The following is a 23,844-nucleotide window of genomic DNA, read 5'->3' as shown; positions in this document are numbered from 1 at the left end:
ATGTTTTATTTGAATAGATTTCAAACATGGAGTAAAATAAATACACCACCATCTGCCTTGGAAGTCTACGTGTACTTCTTGCCAATGCCCATTTCTTATCAGCAAGATGGCCGAACCGTCTTGTGTGACCCCCCCCCCCCCCCGGGCTTTGTAGGCACTCCCTATAAACTAAGATCCAAGATAGAAATCGCGGTTTAAGTCGTTAATTGGCATTTGCAATAAAAACCCCATGGTTAATAAACACAAAGGGCAATATGATATGAAGCCAGAATACCGCAAACATAAACTAAAATTGCATTCCCCTTTTTAAATTTATTTATTAGCAACATGGTAAGAAATTTATCTAACGATGTTTGACATAGCATGGACATAATAATAATAATAATAATAAACGAATAAATATAAATAAATGATTACATGTATGAATCTTCAATAAATGGCATATACTTTTTTTGTTATTTTGGCATCAATAATCATCCTACCATAAAAAGAATATAAAGAATAAAGTTCCATATTATATAAGAAGTTGAATCTAAACTCTACTAGATCCCAGGCTATACAACAGCTCAACAAGCAGTAAACATAAACTAAAATTTAAATCAAAGTGTCTCTTGGAATTTGCATGATACTGGCTGTTTCTTTTAACAAAATTTTACAAAAAACATTTACCCACATAACAGACTAAGGCTAATAAGATTTTTTAGTACCGGAATAGCATAGTTTTAAAATATTGAACGCATAATAAATATGACCAAATCAGTACTCATAATTAACCGAGTTAAATGGAATTAAGATTTAAAATAACTATCAACTATGGACCACCTCCAGATAAACAAAAGCTTCTAAGATTTTTTTAAATCTTCACTTGGCTTTAACCTGCTGAATGGTTACATGGTTTTCTCACGTTTTCTCTCCATTTCAAAAGAAAACACATTTCTTAAATTTGTGCAGATATTCCATTATCAGAAAAGGATGTACATGCCCCTACTTCCATGTTACTTCATACATGAATAGGATGATCTGAACTATAAATTTTACGTGTTGTCTCTTTAATGCTAATGATTGCCAATGTTAAAGGAATAATAACTCTTCGTTTCGGCCAAAAAATTAATTTTCCTGGAGTGAATAACAATTTCCCCATAATTACCAATGGTTAATGAATCCATTTTTACATTCAAAGTTCGTCCCTTGTTTTTTTTTTCTAAAAAGTTTGTTTAGCTGTCAATGGAGGTCACCTGGTCTAGAGACTAACTCAGATATAAGAATAATAGCTATAACTGCCATTTTTGTGTTAAAACAGAATGTATTATATTTCTGTGAGTTCACAATGTTTTTATTGTGAAATATAGATCTCATACGAGAAGTTATTATCCCTTTAAACTAAAAGGATAGATCCTAACTACTAGTGCTCTAAGTAACTTGGAATGTACATGTACAACAGGCTGAAATATCCACCATTAAATCAATCAATCAAACAAACTAAAATTGCAACTAGGATGTAGTTATGATAAATTCCGATTCCTTACAATACAATGATGGCAGCTTGGGTAGAAAGAGAGCAAGATCCAACATTAGATCAATTATTAATGCTCACGTGGTAAAGGAAAGTTGACTACATTGCATCAGACAGAAATCAAAGTCATATACACTGCAAGAAGAACAATTCTCAACGGTGTGCAAAAAATCTTTTCTTCTTTTTTCATTGCATCAAAATGAGAGTTAGCATGCCATATTAGGGAAAGAGAATTTGACCCAAGGGAAGACGGCTCTAACAACATGTAGGAGCATCACACTACGCAGAGCACAATGTAGATACATCATTTATTCCAAACTTTAAAACAGCTCACTTTCTCTAAAGTTCTGTTTTTTTGGAAGATTTACCATATTCCTTCTGATATTAAGCCAACCTACTGTTCTAAACTTTTAAAATCAGCATTTTAAGCAACTCTAACAAAACATTTTTAAAGGGGAAAATCATTTATCCATGATATTCAAACTTACTGAGTAATTACCATATAAACATATAGCTTGTGTATAGCAACATGGCATATTTGACCTTAAAACAATATGAAGGATCAATAACATTCCTCATATATTTATTACAATGTCTGCTCTGTCATGTTCAATGAAATATTGTTGGCAACAGGCGTCACATGGTGATCCATCTTACCAGCAGCATTCTGTCAACTCTAGTAAGTGGGCATGACATAAATACAATTCATTATAAAGGCTGCTTGTTCCTCACATTTTTTGGGTTTAGTCTGTTTTTTTCCCTAGTCTAAAAATAAGATTTGTGACAAAAGGTGAGAACTGTTTTTATTTTTAAATCTAAAAGGAAATTCCACCTGTGAAAAATCAGCACCAAATGGTCTTTGGATAGGTAATTTGCAAGTTACATTTATCAAACAAATAACTGTGAGACACTCATCTAAGCTTTCTTTAAAAACTGACCATGAGCCAAAGCATTTTAGTGTGCATCTTGAATTGCAAATGATAAAAGAAACTCCACAGCTGGTCCAGTGAATATTATATATATATATATTGCATTTTGTTCCTGTTCCTCTTGGATCAGATTAGTTTCTTTCTACTCATTTAGTAACGGGAATGGGCTGAATGCACAACTTTCATTTTATCTTTTTACATGCTTTAGAGTGTTTCATATCAAGGCTATTAGAACAAAATTTGACTAAAGAGAGAGAGGAAGGTAGGGTGTGGGGGTGGGTGTTGTTGTGGGGCAGGACAGTGGGGACTTACCAAACAAAGTAATATATAGTTCTCGTCCCAGTGAATTGTAGAAAACTTTAATTCTAAAATTAAAACTGGACACCTACTCACTCACCCGTTTGGCCCTTAGATTTAAATCATTTTACTTTTCTACTTTTTCATCTTATTTGTTGCGGATCTTTGTGGAGGATGCCAATCATTCACATCAACAGACCCAAAAAGGACAGAATCATAATAAATCATCTGATTTTCAGTCCCGCCTATGTTATCTCTTTTAACTTTTTACAAAAAATTTAATTCCCATTTAAACTCAAAGATACTGTTGAATATACACACAGAGTCAGTGGCTATACTATTTTACAATGATAAATTGCACAGCCCTAACCACCAATAATAAATACATAATAACTTGAATCAAAATTTACATCTTAATTAAATCAAGATTGTAACCTCGTTCATAAACAGCAAGAGGTCTTATAAAGTACTTCCCACTAAATTATAGTACAGTGTACAACAAGCAAAGTACTAGTAAATAAAATAATTCATTTTTCAGTTTTAAATCTTTAGGTGCCACTACGAATCGTCCTCTGCTGTTGGCGTATTTTTTGCATTGTCTTTAAAATCTGGTACTGGTAATTTTTTAATTCCACCGCTAGATGGCACTGCTGATGTTGTTGTGTGTTTTGCTTCTTTTTCAGACTTGGCCTCACTATGAGCACCTGCAGTGTCCTTGACATCTGGTGACTTTTCGTGAACTTTGACCTCTTGAAGCTCTGTGCTTTCCTTAGTAGGAGATTCATCCTCCATCGAGGGCCAGCTTGTTTGACTTTCTACTTTTCCCATCCTTTCATTTAGAGCTTTTAGGGCCACTTGTCTAGAAAGCAAAGAAGAAAAGGTCAGGCAAATCCCTGAACAAAAAAAAAATTGTAGTGCTATGTTGTGAACAACAGTGCCGCAACTCAAAGCAATTTGCCATAAAACAGAAAATATCACACCCAAGATGTTACTTGAACTCACCATGTCAAAAGTGGTTCAATTGTCTATGTTGGATCACTTGGATGGATTATTTGGTGTCCAGTTTTTAAGGTTTCAGAGTACACTTAGCAACTTGACTTTATCAGTAATTAAATAAACTTTCTTACAATATCAGAGTTACCATTGCATCATGACAAACCACGTCCATACTTCAGGGATAGAGAGGGTTAACTGAATTTAATTTGATCATGTGTATTAAATTTCTAAGGAGTAAAAAAAAACACACCCACCTCCTCCTCTCTGCGTCTTGTGGGTCTGTCCCAGGTAGGCTGATTGTAATTGTAGTAGGTGAGCTGACATCATACCTCCTCTCTGGTTTCTTGCACACTTTGACCTTCACCAAGAAACTGAAGATTGTGTTAGAGGCGACTCCCACAACCGGCTGGACTGGGGAGGGCCAAAAACTGCAACAATAAACCAAAAAATAATCACTGCATCTAAAATCTACAAATCATAGATGGATTATGAAAAAGAAAAAAAAAGTCAGAAAAGGTCCATACTTATCCAAATTTGATCTACTGTAGGTTATTTGCCGTTTCTGAGGCTAGATCGACTAAGGGGATAAAAAAGTTCTCCATTCTGAAAAGGTCCCACCTATGAAATTCCTATCTCTAGGCCAGAGACTGAAAGTTGTTCTTAACTTTTAAACCAGAATGTCAGTTAACTTCAAGTCAGGATATATACACATTGTAGTCCACTTAAATTAATTACAGTGCCTGCTTAATATAAACAAGGCAGCAAAGCTGTCAAATGTACAGACAAAAACACAAAATAAAAATGCAGAAAATGGTTCATTTTGTCAATTTTGATGCCTACAATAGCACTGTCAATCAACACTGAAATTTAATCATGCACAACAGGTGACATCGTCAATAACAGGAGCTGATCCAGAGATATTTTCTGACAGTATTCCAAATTATCTTTGTTGATCCATCCTACATTTTTGATGGTCTTCCAACAGAAAAAAGAGATACCCATCAATGTGAACTTTAAAATCTGAAAGACCCAGAAGATGGCCTCAATCCACCCCTGCAATAAGATTACAGTTTCAGGACCAAATTCACATAATGAAAATCCCAATATCTAAATAATGATGACAGTGCATAAAATAATATTACATAATGTTTAAAGACATAAAAACCAATGCAACTGCTTATGTGGAAATACAGAAAATGTGAAGAGCTTCAGGTGGATGGGAGCTGAAAATGCCAGTGTTTGAAAAAAAAAATTAAAAAGAAAACACAAAAATATCCCATTAAAGCTGCTATTCAAACTTTTAATCTTGCTGTAATAACATGATATGAATAACCCCAATGTGTTTGAGGATAATAAGACACTGTTATTCATCTATTTTTTTGTTTTGTTTTGATAACTTATTTGCAATATTAAACAACATTTACCTGCATAATTATCATAGATTCCTAATTATGTGACACAGTTAAGAGAGCTTAACCTATGGGACTTTACTGGGAAGTCTCAGCCTGTGTTTTATGTAATCTTATTTAATGGGCACTTGGAAATCAATTAGGCAAATGATTTTATAGCTCTGAATTTAGCTTGTGACTACCCCAAGGGGCAATTACCACCATCCACTCTATAGAGCTACATTGCTTCCAAAACAGAAAACAATCACACTGATTTTCCAACACAAACTGCACATCAGTCTTACGAAACTTTTCAGTAAGTTTGAGTATCATAAGTAACATGGTTTTCCTTAATGGTCATTCCGGCAGCCATTTCCAAAATTAGGGTTTTCTTCAACTTTTATGCAATATAACATAATGACCATCAATTTTTAATAATAAAATAAAAGTATCATGGATTTACAGAAAATGTGACATGGAAATGTCTTCAAGGCCGTGGAAGTTCAGAGTCACACTTTCAAAATGCTAAAATGTAAACAAAAGATAACTGTATTGAATTGATTTTCTTTCCATTTTCAACATCTTTTTTTCATATAACAAAATAATCAATTTACTGTCATTTTTAAATGAACAACTAAGAAAATTGCTGACATAGGAAAAAATATCAATAGAACAATTTTAGATGTCCATTTTGCTCCATTCTGAGATTCTGAACATGGTGAATGATTGAATCTGACAAACTGTAAAGATATGAGTTTATTATTATTTCCATTTTTGACACTTTGTTACATAATACACGATAACAGATTAACCATCTTTTATTATATAATCAACTAACAATATTGTTAAGATGCAGAAAATGTCAAAAGAACACCTTTACATATTTAATTAGTTCACAGAGAAGATTGTTAACATGCCTAAGAATTAAATCAAAGGAAAAAAACCCACTTATATACAAAAAAAGGCATAACTTCACCAAAACTGAACCATTTTCAAACTCCATCTGTATTTCAGTAAGACTGATCTCCCCTGTAAATTTCAAGACAATTGGCCAATTGATTTTTCTTGAAATGCGTTAGCGGTATTGCATACATGCTGAAAAAAGTGAAAAAAACAGCATAACTTCCATAAAATTGGTCCGATCACGCTGATTTCCAAACTTTGCCTATGTAATATGAATATTCATCAGTTCTGTAAGTTTCAAGCCAAAAGGTAAAACAGTTTTTCACTTATCGTGTATCAGTGTTGCATATATGCTAAAAAAATGAAAAAAATAGCATAACTTCCATAAAAATGGCCCGATCAAGCTGATTTTCAAACTTGACCTGCGTATTATGAATATTCATCAGTTCTGTAAGTTTCAAGCCAAAAGGTAAAATGGTTTTCCACTTATCATGTTATCGGTGCTGCATATATGCTGAAAAAAGTGAAAAAACAGCATAAATTCCCTAAAAATGACCCAATCATGCTGATTTTCGAACTTGACCTGCGTATTATGAATATTCATCAGTTCTGTAAGTTTCAAGTCAAAAGGTAAAATGGTTTTCCACTTATCGTGTTATCGGTGCTGCATATATGCTAAAAAAAAGTGAAAAAACAGCATAAATTCCCTAAAAATGACCCAATCATGCTGATTTTCGAACTTGACCTGCGTATTATGAATATTCATCAATTCTGTAAGTTTCAAGTCAAAAGGTAAAATGGTTTTCCACTTATCGTGTTATCGGTAAAAGTGCACGGCGACGACGGCAACGACAGCGACGACGGCGACGGCGACGACAGACGCAGATGATGGCTATATGTTCAGACACATCTGTGTCTGTACATAAAAAAGAAATTGCTAATGTTTATTAAGCAGTTTTGGCCCAACATACAACATTTACTTTAATTTTCCTTAGTAGACTACAATTATACCAATTCCTGTCATGTAAGGTCAAACTAGACTAAATACCTCAGTACTACACTCAAATGACATGCACGCAGCTTATTTATCATTAAAACATGAGATTACATTATTGATACGTAGTATGCCAGCAGAACTGATTATGAAAAAATATGCTGGTATATAATATTAGTTGACTGACTGTGGCTACAGGAGACAAAATTCTCAACATGAATCTTTCACAAAGGATAAAACCTTATCTGCAGTTCAGAGCCTATAAATCTCTAGTGAAACATGCCTTAAGTCTTTTCCTGATGCTTTTAACTACGTGATGCAATAGGCATGAGGCCTTGATATAGCAAAAGATATTAATTCCCAGGAATTTTCCCTTTATTTCCCAAGGTACATCTTTTTCAAATCCGCTGTCAAATTCATGATCTTTTAAAGTTTTAGCATCACAGATAAACATTCAGCACTCTCTATCTCTATTAAAAGAATAACTCCTTCTTTAAACTGTTATTGTAAAGACCTTATGACACTGTTGATATTGAGGAGATACGCTATTGATAAAAATATTCTTAAGAAAAATGTGTTATAACACTTTGTAACCCCACCTAGGGCCAATTGCCACACATTTTTTCAGCCTTGCATGATGTCACGCAGTACCATCAACCTCATTTAAGGCTATCACCCATTACTCCATTTCAATATGAATGCATCACAGTTGAAGTGATACTGGATAAAATACCACATTTTGTATGATCCACGACCAAATGACAAGCCTGAAGTGAGGATTTCTCTACTGTACACACACATACCTAGCAAACGAAAAATTATCAGCCATGTCTCCTCTAGTCCCCTTCCCATGGCTCTGATAGAACCTCAGGTAAATCCAACTGGTGAGCAAGCCTGCAGTGTACATTATGGGGTATGGTCCCTCAAGGGCACCTGCCACTCGCAGTATAACAGTCACTACCAGCAGGAGAACAGGAATGTGGTTGTTACGCAGCTTCCCAAAGGGCGACAAGAACAGCACATGGTCCGGCATCATCTGTTTGACAGCGACGGTGAATCCACCGATGAAACCGGCCAGGCCGTGGATGTATGTCTCGAATAAAAAATCCGGCTGTCGACTTGCCAGATAGACGATGATGTAAACAAGGGAAGATATTAGAGCGGTCCCCACGTTCACAACCATGAAAAATATTAGCAGCTCCAGCGCTCCCCACAGTGGCTCCAATAGCTTCCCACAGAGAAAAACGACGGCGATGTCTATTAGGACATGCCAAATGTGAAATTGAACAAAACAGTGAGTTAGAAAAGTCCAAACCCAGAAATTGGGTGGCAATACATAACCCGGCGTGACTGTAATATAGGGAATGACATTTGATGCAAACGACAGTAAATACCCTACGAATAACGCTCCGCATACGCTTTTAACAACCACGCTGCTTCCTCCTAAAGCCTCGGAAAATTGTTGTTTTACGTAGGGGGCATTTCTTCTCACTATGGAAGCTGCCATCTTGGATCTCCACTTGGCACTGACGTCATTTGACCTAATTTGTTCCAGGTAAAATTTTGGGGAGAGAATAAAATAGAAGTATTATGTTAATGTATACGTCAAAAGTGCCACAGACGCAGTGCAAATATAATAAATTTCATCATACAAGACTTTTCTTGACAACTAGAAATATAAAATTTTCAGTTATTTCATTTTATCAATTTTTTTTATTTCATGTAACTTTTCATTCTTTATCTCAGCCTGTTCCCCGAAAAACACGACGACCTAGTTTAAAACATAGCGCAAACCCCAGAGAGAACAGTGATGTTTTCGGCATGTTTTTATTGAGGTGCAGATTATGTGACCAGTTTTTATTGGTAAAATACACAGGTGGTTGCAGATTAATTTTATAACAATCTATATTGTTGTCTTTTATTTTCCACTCTCATACAGTACACCGATAACCGTGGAAAAAAATCTACTGTAATCAGCATTTATTTACTGCAAATTGCAATGTGTATCGTTGTCAATTTCACCATGCACCCCCTTCCTCTGACACCAGCTTTAACTTGAAATGAATATGCATTAAGTTTTAGCTGAAAGACGTACCGTTTAAAGTAGGCTGGTTGTTGTGCATTTCAGCATTTATCAGAGATCGAGGGCGTCATAATTTAGGAGAGGATGGATTTCTTCGAAGCTGTGGTAGATGAAATTGCACTGGAAGGTTTAGATGGTAAGGCTGAAGACTTAGAACTATTAGATGATACTACTACTACTACTACTATTACTACTACTACTACTACTACTACTGTGCATCAGCATTAAAATATGTGGGATAGATACAATAGCTTCAAGGATGTTTTTTGTTCGTTTGAATTTCCTGACTATGAAATATTGCTCAGTGTCTCCAGACGTATTCTGTTCACTGTATGACTTTCTTAACAAATTACAGGTATAACAATAGCAACACTATGGTTACGTCTAGAAGATCGGCGGCCAAAGTTTCCATTTTCATTGGACAATACCTGTAAGCAGTTCCTATGGAATCGAATATCTGTGCACCCAGATTTGAAGTTCTACGAGCTGCCAGAAGAGAGGCCTACTGTGGTGATATGGGACCGATGGAGCAGTGTGGAGAAGGATTCTGAAATATGTGTACAGCAGGTAGGTTGCAGAATGGCAAGTAGTTATATCGTGATTAAATTCTGAACAAGGATTTTCCTCATATGTTGATGCAAGTCCTACCTCTGTCTCTTGCTCTTTCTTTCTCTCTCTCTCTCTCACACGCGCACGCACATACACAAATGCATACACACCAATTAGGACTGCATCATATTGTATAGGTTTAATGAAACCCATGCTTTCTTTTCTCTCTCTCTCTCTGCAGAAATTTGTTGGCAGTATGGCCCCCATTACTCCTTTCCTTTTTTTTAGTCGCTAGAAGAGGTGGATCCCTATCCAGTACAGATAATAGACAAGGGTGGAATACAGGGCTCCTGCTCTACCTTCACTACTAGAACTGATATCACTTTTGAAATACGAGATGATGAAAAAAGTCTGTGTACATTGGAAAAAGCCATAGAAAGGTATAGTAATATTTATAGAATCATTTTGACACTCAAGTAATTTTGCACCCTGTTCTGTTCAGGAACAAACGAAATAAAATTTCAAGTGCTCTATTTATATGAATCTAGAATAGTATATGTTGTTAATGATTAGTGTTTTTGATTCTCCAGTTTGAAGTTCTTTTGACAGAAGTATGGCACTAGTGTCAGTGTTATGGGACCTATTTTTTTACAACATATTTTTCAGATAGCTGCACATTTTATTATTTAATTTTATCCATGTTAAGATCTATATATGTATAGTAATATATACTAGTAGATTAATTGTAAAATTCAACTTCTAAGCTTACATGTGTATAACAAGTACGTGTTTTAATGTAATGTTATGTCTATCACACAGATGGGGAAACAAGTTGGTGATTGTTGCGTCTCAAGAGATTAGAATTGCGGCATTGTTTGGAGTGGAGCATGATCCCAATTGGGAGTTTGTCAATGCACAGTACTGTCTTCTAGAGAGAATAGGACGGTAAGTGGGTTGATGATATAAAATGTATAATATCAGTCGGTGATTTTCTATCAAAGTATTTCTTATTGAAAAGGGTCAGAAAAAGAATCATCACATTAAATTCCAGATGATCTTTGAAAATGCTTATCACCTTCGAAAAATTTATATTTTCAAGATGATTTCTGGTTGGGTTAAGGAGTTGAGCCTGTAACCTGAACACTAGTCCCATAACGAGTGGCAGTATAATTGAAGTCGGGCCAGTGTAGAATTTGGCCAATTTGGCCTCTTTTTCTAATTTGGGCCAGTAGATTTTATCCCTTGGGTCAGTAGGCTTAAAATTTTTTGACACAGGCTGGTAGTACACATTGATGATAGTTGAGTCTTGTTCTTGTCTTGGCTCAGGTCACGATGGAACGGTGCTGCCACCATTGGGACCCAGAACTTACTGCAGGTGTTCAGGGGAGCCTCTGGTCACCTGTATTATGTCCGCAAGAGTTTACTGAGGCATGGGTTTATTATGAGACAGGTGAGTTAAGGGGTGTGTGTGTGTGTGTGTGTGTGTGTGTGTGTGTGTGTGTGTGTGTGTGTGCACGCTTGCATATGATGCAAGTACAGATATTTTAATGATTATTGTTTCTGCTGGCGTTTTCAGAGATGTGGTTCATTTTGAGATGTGCGTGTGTGTGTGTGTTTGTGTGTGTGTGTGTTAGCAGTGTATGCAATGGAACTTAATGATTGGTGATGTTGTGTAACATTCAAATGGAGACAAACCATTTGTACAAATAGAACACATGATGAAAAAAGTTCATTGAATGGCTGAATGGTTTTGCATGGGTATCTTTAAAAAAGCACAGGGCATGGAAACGTATATAATTTAATATTTTTAAATTTAATTTACCATTTTTAAGGGCTATCTGGAAAAATGCCCTGGAGGCCGTATTAACAATGGCCGCCTGTTCCACTTGAAGAGATTTTACCAACTACACAAACCCAGGTCTCAGGTTATCTTGGAGAGTGCTGCAGCCTACCTGGAGGCTAAACCAGGGAATTGGGAGGTCACCTCAGTACTCATTGAGAAATTGGTTTGTATTTTTTTTGATGATAACTATTATAATGATTTCATAATCATATCAGTCAGTATAATGTATATATTTAAACTCTAAAAACCAAAGACTAAAGTCTCTTGTAATGTTTTATCATTTAATTAATAAAATGCTCTGTATCATTTGAAATAAATGGTCTCCTGAAAACTTTCAGAATTTGGATGAAGCTGGAACCAGAACCTTTTGGAAATTTTGCAGTAACTACATCAAATCAAAACTCGTACCTTACCGTGATGTTTATCCTGAAGCCACGGAAGAAGAATACATGGCCAAAAATAAAATGTAAGAGTCTCAGTACTTTTAACCAACTTTTATGTGGTCACATTCATGATATTTTATTATTTTTTTGTTTCAGATGGAACTGGCACCCATAACGCCCAGTTATAGTTTTAGCAGCATGTCTTGATGTCTCCAACCCTGAAACTCTCTTCCTGTCTTTCTTGTAACTGTTACATGACTCCTTTTTACTCTTTTAACAGCTTATTTATATATCAATTTTCTTACTTTTTTCAAGCAATATGAGATTTCGTGGGACATACAAAATTGTTAATTTCTTGAAATTAGACATTTTTTAAAACTTTTAATCAGTGTGACACAGGGACGCTGCAGAGTTACACAAGTCTGCTGCTAGCTAGAGGGACATATAGCCTGTTTGTGGGATATGATATTCCAATTTAAATTTAGGTCCACCCCTTGTGCGAAAAAAGTTAACCAGTAACTGCTAAATAAAATAATTTGGATTAAGATAAGGAATTTTTTAAAACACATATTAGTTTTTATCTGTATTAGATCATATTATTTATAAAGTATTATCAAGTATTTTACTATTAGGTTATCAATATATTGTTGTTGACACATATTGTAAATGATACAGTACCTATATATAAATATATATTGCAAATGACTGAGTGTCTCTTTGTGAGTGAGTGAGTGAGTGAGTGAGTGAGAGAGTGAGTGAGAGTGATTTTTATTTAGTTAGTTATCAACTTTATATTTTTTTGTTGAGATCTGTATTTTTTTTTGAGATATGCAAAAAAAAAAAAAAAGTAGAGAATTTTTTACTAATATGTTTCAGGGTGGAGAAGTCTGTGAGGATCTATACCCTGGTGAAACCCCTGAAGGTGGAGGAAGAGGAGGAAGATGATGCAGAGGAACCAGAAGTTGAAGGTAATATGTTTTAGGTGAAAATAGCATGTTTGTTTTCCTGAAGGGTTGATGTTATTCTTATGTGGTATATTATTGTTTGTAACTTTATTCACACGAATTTCCATTTTGTACTGTACATAACCACTGTTTTACAATTTTTAGAATATGTAGTGCATTTGCCTACAGTAGAATATTTATTTTACTAAGGTCCATTTTACATTCAATGGTACAGTTTTTTTTTTTATTCAACAAGTTTGACAACTTAATAGCCTGGTTGTTGCATATGAGAGACACCTAAAAAGAGCCAGTTTACCAGATAATAAAAAAAAATGGGAGCATGAAAAATGGAGTAAAAAAAAAAAAGATTGATTCCTGTGAGAGAGAGAGAGAGAGAGAGAGAGAGAGAGAGAGAGAGAGAGAGAGAGAGAGAATCATCCATAGTGTGTTCATGTGTTCGGGTCAAAGCAACACAGAAAACTGTACCATGTGATGTGAACAAGTTCTTGCTCTAATCCTAGCACATCTACTCTGCTCCTCTTCCAGCTTCAGCGACACAACTCTCCCCACTGGCTGAGGAAGTTCTGGAGAGATCAATGCTTCATATAGCCTACAGACTGATCCTGTCCAGGGGCTTGGAAGGCATCAGTGTTAAACAGGTGTCCAGTGAGCTAGGAATTCCACAAATTGAGGCCAGGGCTCTCCTTAAAGCCCTCGTGAAAAAGGAGGTAAGATAACTGCCGTCACTCCTACAAAATTAAATTGTTTTTAAATCAAATTACAGCTAGTGCAAATAAAACTACTGTTATTGCTTCAGCATGTTTTGTTCATGTCAGATGAGAGTAAAGGATTCAGCGTATTGAAATAGATGTAGTCTAATTTTGATTAGTGATTTTTACACCAAGGCAACGGCAAATTAGCTCTCTCCATTTGCAATTGAAACCCGGATGCCAGTGAGATCCTAAATGATTTAATAACTTTTATCTAATCTTAGTTCAAAATTTTTTATAACTAATTTGAAATGGATTATAATTATGAGGATAATTTAAATTTTTTTTCAGCTCATCTTTGGCTATTTTGTTGAAGTTCAGAAAACCAAGAAGAATATGTGAGTACTACTGACTTGGCAATAGACTTGCTTTTTGACACATATCCTTAAATAACTAGACATATGAGTCTGTCCAAAATATAGAAATCTTTTACTATTCTTTTGGTCTCAAAGAGAGGTGAATTTTACAGTAATGCTCTGTGTCTCGTCCTTCTAAATGAACACTTTATCTGACAAATACTAATAAAAAGGACAAACAGTATTGTTTCAAAATTTGGCAGATGAAGGCCGCATTTGTTGTAATGTCCCTCTATTAAAAGAAATGATATAGATTCACAATTAACAATGAATAATAATGAATGGTACCATTCATGTAATGATTAGGCCTGAAAAATTAGATCCATAAAATTTTCAAACAAACTGCATATTTATATTTGTGGGTTTCCAAACTGGCCTCAAATTTCCCTTTGCTGTAATGTGTCTTTTTTATAGGTTTGTTTCAAATGTCTATAAAGAACAGTATCATGAGCAGAAAAAGCTGAAAACTGCCGTTAAATATGAACCACCTGACGAAGAAGGGAGTAAAGGTATGGAATTAAAGGTGTTTGCGAGACCAATGTCAAGAAAATTTATTATCATTGCCTACCAGTCAAGATCAATACATATTTTCGCAATAAAAGCTGAATCTGGTATTGCAGATGAAAAAGAAAACACCTCAGTGTTTTGCAACAAACAGGTAGTATATGGGAAATAACCGATGTTCAAGAATCAGCCACAATTTCCCAATCATCATAATATCTTAATCATTAAAATATATTAATTGCTGTATGATAGATGATGTAGTGGAGACAACAAAACCCCCCATAATTATTGCAGTCATTGTGTTTTTCTTTGTTTTATTATAGATAATGCAGAAGAATCGACACACCCCAGTGAAAATGTATCCAGAGAAGAACTGGACAGTACAATGGATATGACGATGAACACTACAGCAGATGATAGCACTGTGACTGCCAGCACTAGTGTGGGTGATGAGAAGTCTTTTGTCGACATAAAACATACTGATGCCAATCCGGAGGGAAAGAGAAAACAAAGCAGAACTGGTACGTCAGTTTTCCTCTTTTTGTTGATAATAATAATAATAATAATAATAATAATGATAATTTAAAGGTGTTTAAACACAACTGTTACATTATCTGTGTTACTACAGAAATGAAAATGACAAATTCTTAAAGAGAGAGAGAGAGAGAGAGAGAGAGAGAGAGAGAAGGCTGTCATGAAATTGAAAAGGTTTCATAATGTCAATTTTCATTATAATATTATTTGAATACTTGTTGTTGTCATGAGGAAAATGAATAATGTAGTTTGTTCCATATTTGTTTTTGTTTTAGATTTTACTGAGCGGGTTCTTAAAAGAAGACAGTATATTCTAAACTATGTGCAGGCAGAGAAAGTTGTAGTTTTCATCAATGTGATAAAGGTAAATGCTTTTTGACACGATAACCATTGTAATTTTTGAATTGGCAATGTTATTATTGTTTTTTTTTTTTTGTATTTCAAAGAAACTTGTATTTTGATATTTTGTTAAATTGCTTTGCAGTTAGTACAACTTTAGAATTCTATTTTTTATCAAAAAAACATGTCACCTTGAAACCGTATTGAGAAACCCTCTAATGAGTTATAACTATTAGATGAGGAAGACATTTAAAGGATTATGAAAATGATTCAGAAAAAGCTGCCATTATTAATTTGATTTTGTTTGACAGGTGTCACTGAACCGTGAATAGGATGATCTTGCAATGTACTCACTGGCACAGTGGTGAACATATATGATTTTCTCATAAATTTTAAACATGCTTTCCAACTTTCTTTTCCAGTATATAAAATCAGAGGAACGAAAAGCTGGAATCGCCACGGAAGTTGACAGAAGGACTGTTAAAAGACTTTTGGACCAGTTGGCGAAGGAAAGCAAAATCAAGCAATTGAAAACTGTTATAAAACATCTCGGCCGTGAAAAAGAGGTAAGTCTGTTTGTCTGTTCCAGGAAAATAACCTACTGAAAATTCTAAAGATTAAAGAAGCCTGCTACATCCTTTCTTTGCTAATCACCTTTCTACTGCTGGAAGTTTTTCATTTGTTTATTTGTGATTGGCTTTGTAATTTGTTTGGGAAATCATCTAACTGCTTACCGACAACCGTGTAAATTATCGAAGATAGTTTGTCTAACTGAGGAGGATGTTTTTAGTGATTTCTCAACAAATTTTCACCTGAAAATTTTTTTTGTTGATAATACTTAAAATGTTGGTACAAAGGTTATGAAAGCATAAGTTACACAAAGTGCCTTTTAATCATGATACTAATCTTGGGGTTTAGTTTTGCTTTTGTGACTCTCGATTGCATATTTTCAGTATCACCTGCTCATGACCCCTGAGCTCACAGCAGACGACCCCCTGGTGCGGAGTGTGATCAACAAAGCCAAGATGGTTCATCTTGCTGTGGGCAAGGACTCGGCCAAGGCTTCAATACGCGCACAGACTGTACAATCAAAATTGAAGGACTTGGAAAATAAGGTCAGGAGGATTAGGAGTAATTAAATTAATCTTTAAGTTTTACATATTCCATTATTTTATTTACAAAAGATAAGCCTATTACCCATCACACTATTACAAACACATAGTATTGAAGCTTAATTTTGTTCCCAAGTTTGCTAATGGATTGATAATGGTTGTCCATAGGTGTCTTCCGGAAGTGTGACAAAGTGGTTTCTTCTTTTCAGTGACTCAAACTTGTCCAGAAATGAATGAAAACATTTTCTCTCTCTCTCTTTCTGTCTGTCTGTCTGTCTGTCTGTTCGTCCATGCAGCCATTTATCTTTTCAACCTGAAATGGGATAATCTTCATGAAAAGTGTGTGTCTTTTAATTTCTGAATTTCAGTTTTTTAAATATTTTTGTCTGTACTCAGAGTGGAGAAAAGGGGAAGGAAGCAGACGTCAAACAGTCCATTAAAAAGCTTAAGGTCCTTGCTGGGAAGCTAAAGCCAGGAGATCTGCAGTATGATGCAGTGAGTACAGTAGGCAACATTATCCACTGGTCAGAGCAACATTATCCACTGGTCAGAGCCAATCGGCCAGTAGAAAAAAAAAAAGAAAAATTGAGATTTGGTACTCAAAAAGAGCTTCATGAATTAAAATTTTCTCAACAGTTTTAGTTATGGTATACCCTAGTTATTAAAGGAAAGTTGTTGACTTTTAGAACACATGATACTAATGATAAACACTTGACAAACTGTCATTATCATACTCACCACTTCATTTATTATGTTCATAAAATTAATTTTTTTGTTATTATCAGAAAGCCACCAGATCTTATGGTCTCCAACCCAAGTTCAAAAAAGCTGAGATAGTCCATAAGCTACTGTGGTACCTTATATATGAATATAAAGGAAAAATTCCCGAGAAAGAAGCAAATGCTCCTGGAAATACATCACCTGTGCCTTCAACTTCAACCGAGGATTTGGAGGAGAATACAGTGTCAAAAGGAGTGAGTTTTTTTGCATTATTACCTGTATGCTAAGATCATTTACTCATTTTGTATTAGTTCAATTTCATATTTTCTCTTACTTTGAGTAATAATAATAGAAATAGTTCAGATATTTTTTTATTTTAATTAATTTATGCGTTTGATATTCATGAGATTAGATTGATTGTTTTGCCTTTCAAAATTTATTTTCATATAGCATAATAATGGTCTGTAAGGCACAGTAGATAAAGAAAGAATATTTTATGCAAATTCGGTACCATATGATTTTGTATTTTAAAAGATAGTGTATGTAATACAAATGTAGAAATGTTGTCAAATAAAGCATGCACAAAATAATAATAAGTAACTTGTTCAGGTAGCAAAATTAGACAAGTAGGAAAATAATTATCACTGAATTTTTGTGTGGCTTTTCGTTGATTATTAGGAAAATATTGATGAAGTAGAGCCAGAAATAAGTGAAGTCCTGGTTGCTGATGATGAAGGAATATCACCAGGCAACGAAGCTGTTGTTTACTTAGATGAGTTGTCATGGAGACGGTATTTACCTCCTCTGCCTAAGCATCTTGGTATGCAATTAAAAATAAATAAAAATATATAATATCTAGATTAAGAATTCTTTCTCTCAAACTTGTGCGCATTCTTACTGTAACAGCAATTGGCTGTTCTTAGTGTTGATTTGTTTACCTTTACACAATTTCATGCTGGCAGTATTTCTTTTTAATTTTCAAAATAAACATAAAAATGGGGTGAAATATTTCATAAAATGTTGAAGAAATGACTCTCTTTAAATGACCTTGAATTTTTGCTTTATCGTGTTTTATTGTAATATTTTCTTTTCACAATTTTGGCTACATATTTTCATTTTATTCACAGGGTATGGAAAAGGATGGTTCCTTGTTAGTGATGTCTTGTTCTCTATGCCTGTCTGCATGTTTTGCCACATCATCAGCTTACCATACAGAGTAAGTTCCTTGAAATACTTACCTAATTTTTTTTTTGTAGTTTACTTACAATTGATAGTAAGATAATTGGAAAGTTAACTCCCAGATTGATATTTGATAAGACTCAGCATGCTCACCATGCAGGGTTAGTTCATTGAAAAAGTCACATTTCTTATTTTACAATAAATTTGCAAGAAAAAAAACTGATTCCAAGACAATTGTAATGTTAGATATAAGATTCAAGCAATTTTGTTTGGATATTTGATTTGATAAGGTTTTTTTGTAAATATGTTATAAGTTAAATATGAAAATTCTCAGACACAAGCCTAAAATTTTCCGTACCGTTAGCTTACGGCCAACCTGGTCGAAGGCCTTCATCAGACTGACGTGAGTAGTTGTTCACACTCACTGACCGCTAGATGGTATAGCGGCCAGGACCCTCTTATAAATGTCAGGTAGATCAACCCCCCCGTCCCTATTCATGGGTGGCTGGTGTCGGCTGATGTGGATAGCCTCTCGTATTTTTCGCGGGATGTCGGATGATTCAGATTCAAGAATCTTAGTTGAATTCCAATCTATACTGTGGCCGGTGTCTATTACATGTTCAGAAATGGCAGAGCTGGTATTGCCTACAGTCACTGATTTCCTGTGTTCACTCACCCTGATCTTCAACTGTCTACCTGTCTCACCAATGTAAAAGGAATTACAGTCATGGCAATTGATCCTGTATATTGTCCCACAACGGTGATCTTGGGGGGTTTTGTCCTTTGGTGCCACTAGGTGTTGTTTCAATGTGCACTGAGGTCTAAAAGCTGTGTTGACACTGTGCTTCTTGTAGATCCTGCACACTTTCTCTGAAATTCCTTTACAATAAGGTAACGGTACGGAAAATTTTAGGCTTGTGTCTGAGAATTTTCATATTTATCCAACAACCAAGCTAATGAACCTTTTTGCTCATGTTATAAGTTGTTCCACCATTAAATAAGCATTTCCACCCGTCATCAGAGCTTTGTTCACATGACTGAGACTTGATCACATGACTGAGACTTGATCACATGACCGATTCATCAATGTGGGCTTGGACGAAGAATCATAATGACTAGCATCACAGCGAAAAACATGTCTGTTTATAAATAATTGACTTTTTATTTGTAGGATATTTGGTGAAAATTAAATACTTAATACACAATAAATGTTATCAACGCAGTTTGAAAAATCCAAGTTGTTTTTAAAGTCACTACTTTTTTTCCAGATAAATGGGTTATTGGAAATCTTACAAGATCCAGTGAAAAAGTTTTATCTTGTGCGGCATCTACCAACTCAGATTGTCAAAGAGTTGTTGTATGGCAGACGTTTCTTGTTCTGTTTTCATGAAGTCCTGGAAACTCTGGCTGTGATGGGGTTACTCTCCTTTGCTGAGAATAAAAAAATGAAAGAGAAGGATTGGGTAGGTTGTTTGATTTTCAGTAGACGAAAGTGTATTCAGAAGATTTAATTTAGCTTCCCACCTTATCGAAATTATCGAAATTATTATTTATACAAAATAAATTATTATTTATACAAAAAAAAAAAAAAAAAAAAAAAAAAAAACATCTTTAGTCCACCAATTTGCTTAAGAGTGGGTCATTTAAAGGGGTCATCTTAATTGGTCAATTTCTTTCCAGCAATTCACCTACATGTACAAGAAGGTCGGTCTCTTGGACACCAGGGAGTCGGCCCCAGGTTACAGTATGATCGAGACGGGGAGAGATTATCCAGTCAGAGAATACGAGTTCAAGAATTCTGAAGATATTGAGCAGTACTGGGTGGACCTCTTGCTCATATGTGGGGACACCCCGTTAGGTGATTTTGTGATATATTTTGTTTATATATTATATTTTTGAAATAGTCGTGATGCCCATGTGGTAAGATACATAAACTCAAACTCAAGGGATTCTGGTTTGCTGATCAGCTGAAGTATAATATCATTGTTCTTATAGCAGTATCTCAGTGATAATTTTGATAAATATAAAGAGCATGAAAGTGCTAAGATCGAAAGGCAATGTCATGCTTTAACATGGTCAGAATTTTTTTTTACTGCAAGCTTACCAAAATATTGAATAAAATCATATCACTTGTAACGTGTCTATGTTAACTTATTATAGTGCAGCAGTGATCAAATCTGCACCTTTTTGCAACTATTGTACATTTTTCAGGGAAAGTATATCAGAAATTTCCAGAAGAAGTAACAAGGCCACGTATCTATGACATGTTCAGGGGGCTGATTAAATCGGCAACTTTTGCAGTGCCTGGTAACGAGCCCGAGGAGGGAAAACCCATGGGGAATGTAAACGGGGCTGCTGGATTTGATGCTAGTTTGATGGCGTGAGTTTTCACATTAAATTTTATATAGTATCTGTAAGTAGCTTCTAAAAATTAACTGAAAAATTATGAATGATTTACTTAATACAACTTATAATAATTATGATTATTAACTTCTGATTTCTTTTGACAGATGCAAATAACCAGACAGATGAATAGATGAGTGAATGAATGAATGAATGAATGACTAAGGGAATAATAAATGATTTTAGATATTTAGAAATAAATGAGTTAATTAAACAAATGAATGAATAAATAGTGAGAAATTAATTTCTTCTTCTTTCCATTCTCTTGCCAGACATTTGAGGAAGAACTGGCAGTGGAAGGCAGGGGCTGAGAAACTGTACAGTCACTTAGACCAAGATAAATTTCTGCTGCAACACTGGAAGAAAAGTAGTGACCAAAAATGTGAGTCCTAAGAACAGAAAGATTTGGTGTCTGACTAGTAAAAAAATGGATATTTCAAAGTTACTAGCCCAGCTCAGCAAATAGCAAATTGAAAGATTTTCCTAGACTACCTTTTTTGTTTTTTAAAATTTTGTAGATTTAATCTTGGAACTTGTTGATTTTGATTCAGAATTCTATTTTTCTGAGACCTGCTGGCAAAAAAAAAAAAAAAAAAAAAAATTATTATTGAGACTTAATTGTGAAAAAAGTATTATTCACATTTTTAGTAAAAAAGGGTCGTCTCCGTCGCTTGACCCAAAGAACAGAACTCGCAGAGGCCAGTAGTGCTGGAATGACAAGGCAGAAGTTTTTAGTTTTGTCTCCTACAGGGCAATCTTCAACACACAACACAGGTATTGGACTTATTTTACAGATATTTTAGTGGCTTACAATGTATAAAAGTAATTATTATAGTTTTCAATTATTTAGACTGTAAGTCTAGCAACATGTACACATACACCTATGATAGACAAAGTGAAAATCTTAGACCCCATTCCCAGAGATTAGATCGATCTACTTTACATCGACCTAACTCCCTGGGGGTCACGCTAAATAGCTGTCAGCCGAGCAGACACGAAAGTTAATTACCCCCTTACTGCTTGTAGTAGGCGGGACGGACATTTAAGCCGGATTATCTGACAGTAATCTAGTGAGACTCCCCGTGGGGATAGATCGATCTAAAAGCTCTGGGAATACAGCCTTAGATTCAAATTTAGATTAGAAAACAGACCTACAACGGATTTTTGTTACTTCTTTGCCAACTTATCATTTATATGTATTGTTTGTGAAATGCAGATGTAAAATACTCCATATAACTAGTAACTTCAAATACTCAGACAGCCATTAATCTCAAACGGGAATAAATCTCCAGAGGGGGACATTTTTTCTTCGGTATTAACCCAAACTTACGTTCATTGCCTATTAGTAACTAAAATTCTTCACAAACTTAACCAGACTTTCCTCTCCCATACATCACAGATATGCAACAAATATAACCTGTGTGTGTGACACTGTGTGTTTTTTTTTGTTTCTTACTGTCAGCCCCCCAGGATCTGGCCCCTGGGTCCAAGGTGTACACTGTCCCAATAGAGGTCAAGAGCACCAAGGACATAAAACTGACCAAGGGCGGGAGGGGCATGAAGAGGAAAGGCTTGGCAAGGAAAGGTGGGGAACTATTTTCTGGTCATTATCTGTGTATTTCAAGGAAAGTGCCTATTTGCTTTAGTGCTGAAATTTTTTAAGATTTTTGCAAAATATTTTTTTCAGAATTCATTTTGCTTAGATGTCTTTGAATTTTTTCTCTGAATTCCTTTGTAAATTGTCTTTATATGTGATATCCTTGATGTCGTTCAAATCTAAGTCTGGACTTAAAATATTTGTCAATAAATGATTGCTACATCATCGAAGTGCTGAAGCCTTCATGACAAGTCCTAAAATATTTAGGATATATCTCTGAGATTATTATATATATATGTGTGTATGTGTATGAGATAATGCTGTTGTTTTTCTAGGGGAAGGTCCAGAAGTCAAGAAAAAGAGGGAGGAAATTGAAAGCAGAAGGGTTAAAAGTAATATAATGTGTATACTTATTTTTGTGATATTTGCAGTGATTTCAATGCTTTATGTTTTCTTGGGATCTAGAAATGATCCTGTTAAATCTTTATGAACAACTCAAAATCAAGAAACGGGGAAAGATAATGTTAAAATTACAATTGGAAACTGAAAAGGTAACATAATATTTTGTGGAAAAAAAGCACTTCATTTTTGAAAAGTAAATGGGAAAGTAAAATTTGTTGTTGGTTTTTATAGTAAAGAGAAGAAGGAAGGAAAAGAAGATAGATGAAGCTGATGTTTTAGCTGCTCAAAGAATGAATCGTCTCAGAGTGTTGTGGACTGCACAGGAAGATAGTATGGTATGTTACAGAATTCATTGTAGTCTTCTGATTATTGGTACTTTGAGAATGATGATGATGATAACAGTTATGATGATAACTATAGTGATTTTAGTTCTGTTTTATTTGTAAAACAAGTCGTTACAGGGGAAATAAATTTTAAAGGTCATAGTGTAAAAATCTTCATTTTAAAAATTTTGTAAGAATAAGTAAGCATTTGAATTTTGCATTTTCAAAATGAAAAATGATTGATGTGTTTTAATCACAAGAAAGCAAATCAGTGAGGGCATGTTAGAAGCCATCTATTTCAGTAAAAACTGAGCCTAGCCATGTTATGTTGTGTTCACAATTTCATTTCAGCTATTGTTGATGAAAGTAACATCGCTCTTTATGAATCCTCATCTTCCGAAGTTTATTCTTCCCTGGAGAGTGGTTCGAGACATCCTCCATGAGCTGTCCCCTGTAAGATCATAATTTTATTTATTTATTTATTTATTTATTTATTTATTTATTTATTTATTTATTTATTTATTTATTTATTTATTATAATTTTACCAAAGTCTTTGATCTAGCATGCATACAATCGATTCATTAATTCATTTATTGTTAATGTTTGCCATGACTAAAGCATTGTTTTTGTTGTTGTTTAATTTTGAATAAGGTCTGGTAAGCCATTTTGTATCTTCACTTTTTAAGCATGTTTTTTTAATTGCATAAATTTTGTATTAATATTTTCTGTTTGGTATTTACACAAAGTTTATAGAGTATATTACCTTTCTACATAAAATTATA

The 23,844-nt window shown here is 34.6% G+C and overlaps 2 protein-coding genes across 5 annotated transcripts in view; one reads left to right on the top strand and one right to left on the bottom strand.

The window, feature by feature from the left end:
• Positions 1-297: 297 nt before the first annotated feature.
• On the bottom strand, positions 298-8,563 carry LOC106154855 (transmembrane protein 115-like). The gene is made up of 3 exons (XM_013529374.2): positions 7,824-8,563; positions 3,990-4,163; positions 298-3,598 (listed from the first exon to the last, which is right to left on the bottom strand). Exons 1-3 carry the CDS (start codon positions 8,525-8,527, stop codon positions 3,298-3,300), a joined length of 1,179 nt encoding a protein of 392 aa, XP_013384828.2. The 5' UTR covers positions 8,528-8,563; the 3' UTR covers positions 298-3,297.
• A 200-nt stretch (positions 8,564-8,763) lies between these two features.
• LOC106158683 (general transcription factor 3C polypeptide 1-like) overlaps positions 8,764-23,844 on the top strand; it is a 160,021-nt gene continuing 144,940 nt past the window's right edge. For 2 of the 4 annotated variants that reach the window (XM_087016147.1, XM_087016150.1), the window contains exons 1-29: positions 8,782-8,883; positions 9,149-9,239; positions 9,459-9,670; positions 9,941-10,092; positions 10,472-10,597; positions 10,979-11,102; positions 11,485-11,658; positions 11,834-11,961; positions 12,755-12,846; positions 13,369-13,550; positions 13,884-13,930; positions 14,363-14,457; positions 14,776-14,973; positions 15,262-15,350; positions 15,748-15,891; positions 16,279-16,440; positions 16,834-16,932; positions 17,223-17,411; positions 17,836-17,977; positions 18,285-18,373; positions 19,605-19,799; positions 20,017-20,194; positions 20,548-20,716; positions 21,012-21,121; positions 21,388-21,513; positions 22,202-22,324; positions 22,672-22,728; positions 22,970-23,073; positions 23,413-23,514. In XM_087016147.1, coding sequence (XP_086872273.1) covers positions 9,188-9,239; positions 9,459-9,670; positions 9,941-10,092; positions 10,472-10,597; positions 10,979-11,102; positions 11,485-11,658; positions 11,834-11,961; positions 12,755-12,846; positions 13,369-13,550; positions 13,884-13,930; positions 14,363-14,457; positions 14,776-14,973; positions 15,262-15,350; positions 15,748-15,891; positions 16,279-16,440; positions 16,834-16,932; positions 17,223-17,411; positions 17,836-17,977; positions 18,285-18,373; positions 19,605-19,799; positions 20,017-20,194; positions 20,548-20,716; positions 21,012-21,121; positions 21,388-21,513; positions 22,202-22,324; positions 22,672-22,728; positions 22,970-23,073; positions 23,413-23,514 — 3,660 coding nt within the window. In that variant the 5' untranslated portion in view covers positions 8,782-8,883; positions 9,149-9,187. Of the gene's footprint in view, positions 8,897-9,148; positions 9,240-9,458; positions 9,671-9,940; positions 10,093-10,471; positions 10,598-10,978; positions 11,103-11,484; positions 11,659-11,833; positions 11,962-12,754; positions 12,847-13,368; positions 13,551-13,883; positions 13,931-14,362; positions 14,458-14,775; positions 14,974-15,261; positions 15,351-15,747; positions 15,892-16,278; positions 16,441-16,833; positions 16,933-17,222; positions 17,412-17,835; positions 17,978-18,284; positions 18,374-19,604; positions 19,800-20,016; positions 20,195-20,547; positions 20,717-21,011; positions 21,122-21,387; positions 21,514-22,201; positions 22,325-22,671; positions 22,729-22,969; positions 23,074-23,412; positions 23,515-23,844 lie in introns of all 4 variants that reach the window. The other 2 variants (XM_087016149.1, XM_087016148.1) reach the window with 2 other exon arrangements.

This window comes from Lingula anatina, chromosome 6, assembly GCF_051362555.1.
Source record: "Lingula anatina isolate TDL-2025a chromosome 6, LinAna3.0, whole genome shotgun sequence".
Taxonomy (NCBI): Eukaryota; Metazoa; Brachiopoda; class Lingulata; order Lingulida; family Lingulidae; genus Lingula; species Lingula anatina.
The sequence above is the reverse complement of the archived record's forward strand: the minus strand, read 5'-3'. Positions and strand labels throughout refer to the sequence as shown.